The following is a 2,001-nucleotide window of genomic DNA, read 5'->3' on the forward strand; positions in this document are numbered from 1 at the left end:
GTAACCAATTTAATGTAGTGTAGAAGTATATGGACACATAACTTACAATAATTGAATTTAAAAAGTGTTGTTTAAAACTTAACACATCCGGACTTAAACCATGTGACAAGCACCAATCAATGGCCAAACAACAAAAGAAAGAAATCACAGAAAACGGCTGAATCTCAATAACTTCCTCATTACCGAATAATGACATCATCGACTTGATCACATCGTCCTCTGTCGCAGAAACCGGCGAAGGAAGTGGCCCTCTGATCACCCAGGGTAGCCATAGCAAAGGTGTCAAGAAGTATAAAGGTCGTGCTCAAACCGATTTTTTAGACGAATTCAGAACAATGACGATGAAACAAGAAGCTGCCGCAAGACAACAAAACGCCAAATCTGAGACTGCAAGTCGGACTGTTGCGTTGGTAGTGTGGACGGGCTCAAAGGTGAGATTTGCTTTACCTCAATGAAGAATCTTACGGTGTATCAATACCAAAACCTATTAGGAGGAACCTCTGAGCTCATGGGCCGTCATGGTTCACACGTCAAGCTGGCCAGATTTTGCGCTCAAGGAATCTGTTGATTTAAAGGCACTGGTTGCTCAAGAAATCACACCGGACTGGAATGGCAATTTGAAAGTTTGGAACGAAGACAATCAACTATGGGTACATTCTGAACTCTATACGTTAATTTTTTGTTTTCTATTGTTGACCCACCATTTCTGAACAGCTTCACACCTCAATGGATATTGTAGTGACATACCCTGTCAACATGCGTAAACTTCTGATACTTTTCCCAAAAGTCAATCCTGATATATGCCATGATGTCGAACGGCACCTAGCCTCTGTATCCACTGGTGGAAAGAAAGCTAGCATGTCGTTGTGTGCCTTTATTCAGCGCAAAAGTACATCAACACATAAAAACAAGGGGCCGGCTACGATTATCAATTTGAGGTCTTCCGCAGAGCCTGAGAGTGAGTTGTCTACACCGCTTGCCCAAAGGACTATAACCCAACTTCTCCAGTACACACCTCAATTTGACACAATGATCACTTCGCCACTTGCAGGACATCATGTATCACGCCAAAACAACAAGCGCCACCGCTCTCCGTCTCTTAATAATCCCAATATCGAGCTGTCTCCACCTGAAGACGAACCCAACAAACTGTCTATCAACGGACCGTCTATCAACAATTCCAATTTCAAGCAGCCTCCACCTGAAGACGATCCCAACGGACATCTAGCACAGCCAAGTCGTCCTGCAAAGTGGGCTGACTCTGCCACTATCGCCGAAATGGCTTGTCTGTATAACCTAAGAGTCCGTTCGGTTGCCTCCAACCTCGCAGGTTGACCCAGCCAAAATCTCAGGCGTACGCTTCAAGGCAGTTTGAAGCGTACGCTTGAAATTCTGCTGTTCGGTACAGAAGCCGTGGTCGACCTTTGAGGCGTCTACCTCGAGGTCGGCCAGCCAAATTTGTCGACCTGGCAGGTTTGATGTTTTGGTCGAATCTTGCAGGTTGACCTGGCTAGTGCCATTGCCCTGAAACCAGGAGCGGGACATCAGATTTTGCAAAGGGAGAAAACCCATAAGTTGCGAGGTCAACTACACTTCAAGTCGAGTGTACCGAACGCACCAAACCCTGGTACACGCTTCGTGGCAGACATGGTCTACCTGCGGATCCGCAGGTAGATGCCTTTCAAGTCTACGCCTGCGAGGTCGAAGGCAGCCGGACGGACTCTAATTCTACCTGGGCCGAACAAACTGAATAACAAGGAAGCCTTTGAGGCAGTATTTGGTAATCGATTCCCTTACATCCCTTCTACCATATCGCATTACTGCCGATGGTGCGGAGCAATTGGCACAAAACTGTGACCGTTTGTAGCTCACAATGGCGATATGAAGGTCACTGACGCCCGCAAGTATCAATTTCTTGCTGAGTGGAGGAAGACAGACCACACACGTTTTGCCAAGATTAATAGTAGTACGCCCCAACGCGTAAAACTAAACCGTGCTTGA

General features: G+C 46.4%; 1 protein-coding gene across 1 annotated transcript; it reads left to right on the top strand.

Moving 5' to 3' along the window:
• Positions 1-335: 335 nt before the first annotated feature.
• On the top strand, positions 336-1,984 carry MELLADRAFT_113401 (uncharacterized protein; the record flags this gene model as incomplete). Its single annotated transcript, XM_007418049.1, has 3 exons — positions 336-431; positions 715-1,250; positions 1,888-1,984. The coding sequence occupies 3 exons, from the start codon at positions 336-338 to the stop codon at positions 1,982-1,984; spliced, it is 729 nt and encodes a 242-aa protein (XP_007418111.1).
• Between the last annotated feature and the right edge of the window lie 17 nt (positions 1,985-2,001).

This window comes from Melampsora larici-populina (genome assembly GCF_000204055.1).
Source record: "Melampsora larici-populina 98AG31 unplaced genomic scaffold MELLAscaffold_83, whole genome shotgun sequence".
Lineage (NCBI taxonomy): Eukaryota > Fungi > Basidiomycota > Pucciniomycetes > Pucciniales > Melampsoraceae > Melampsora > Melampsora laricis-populina.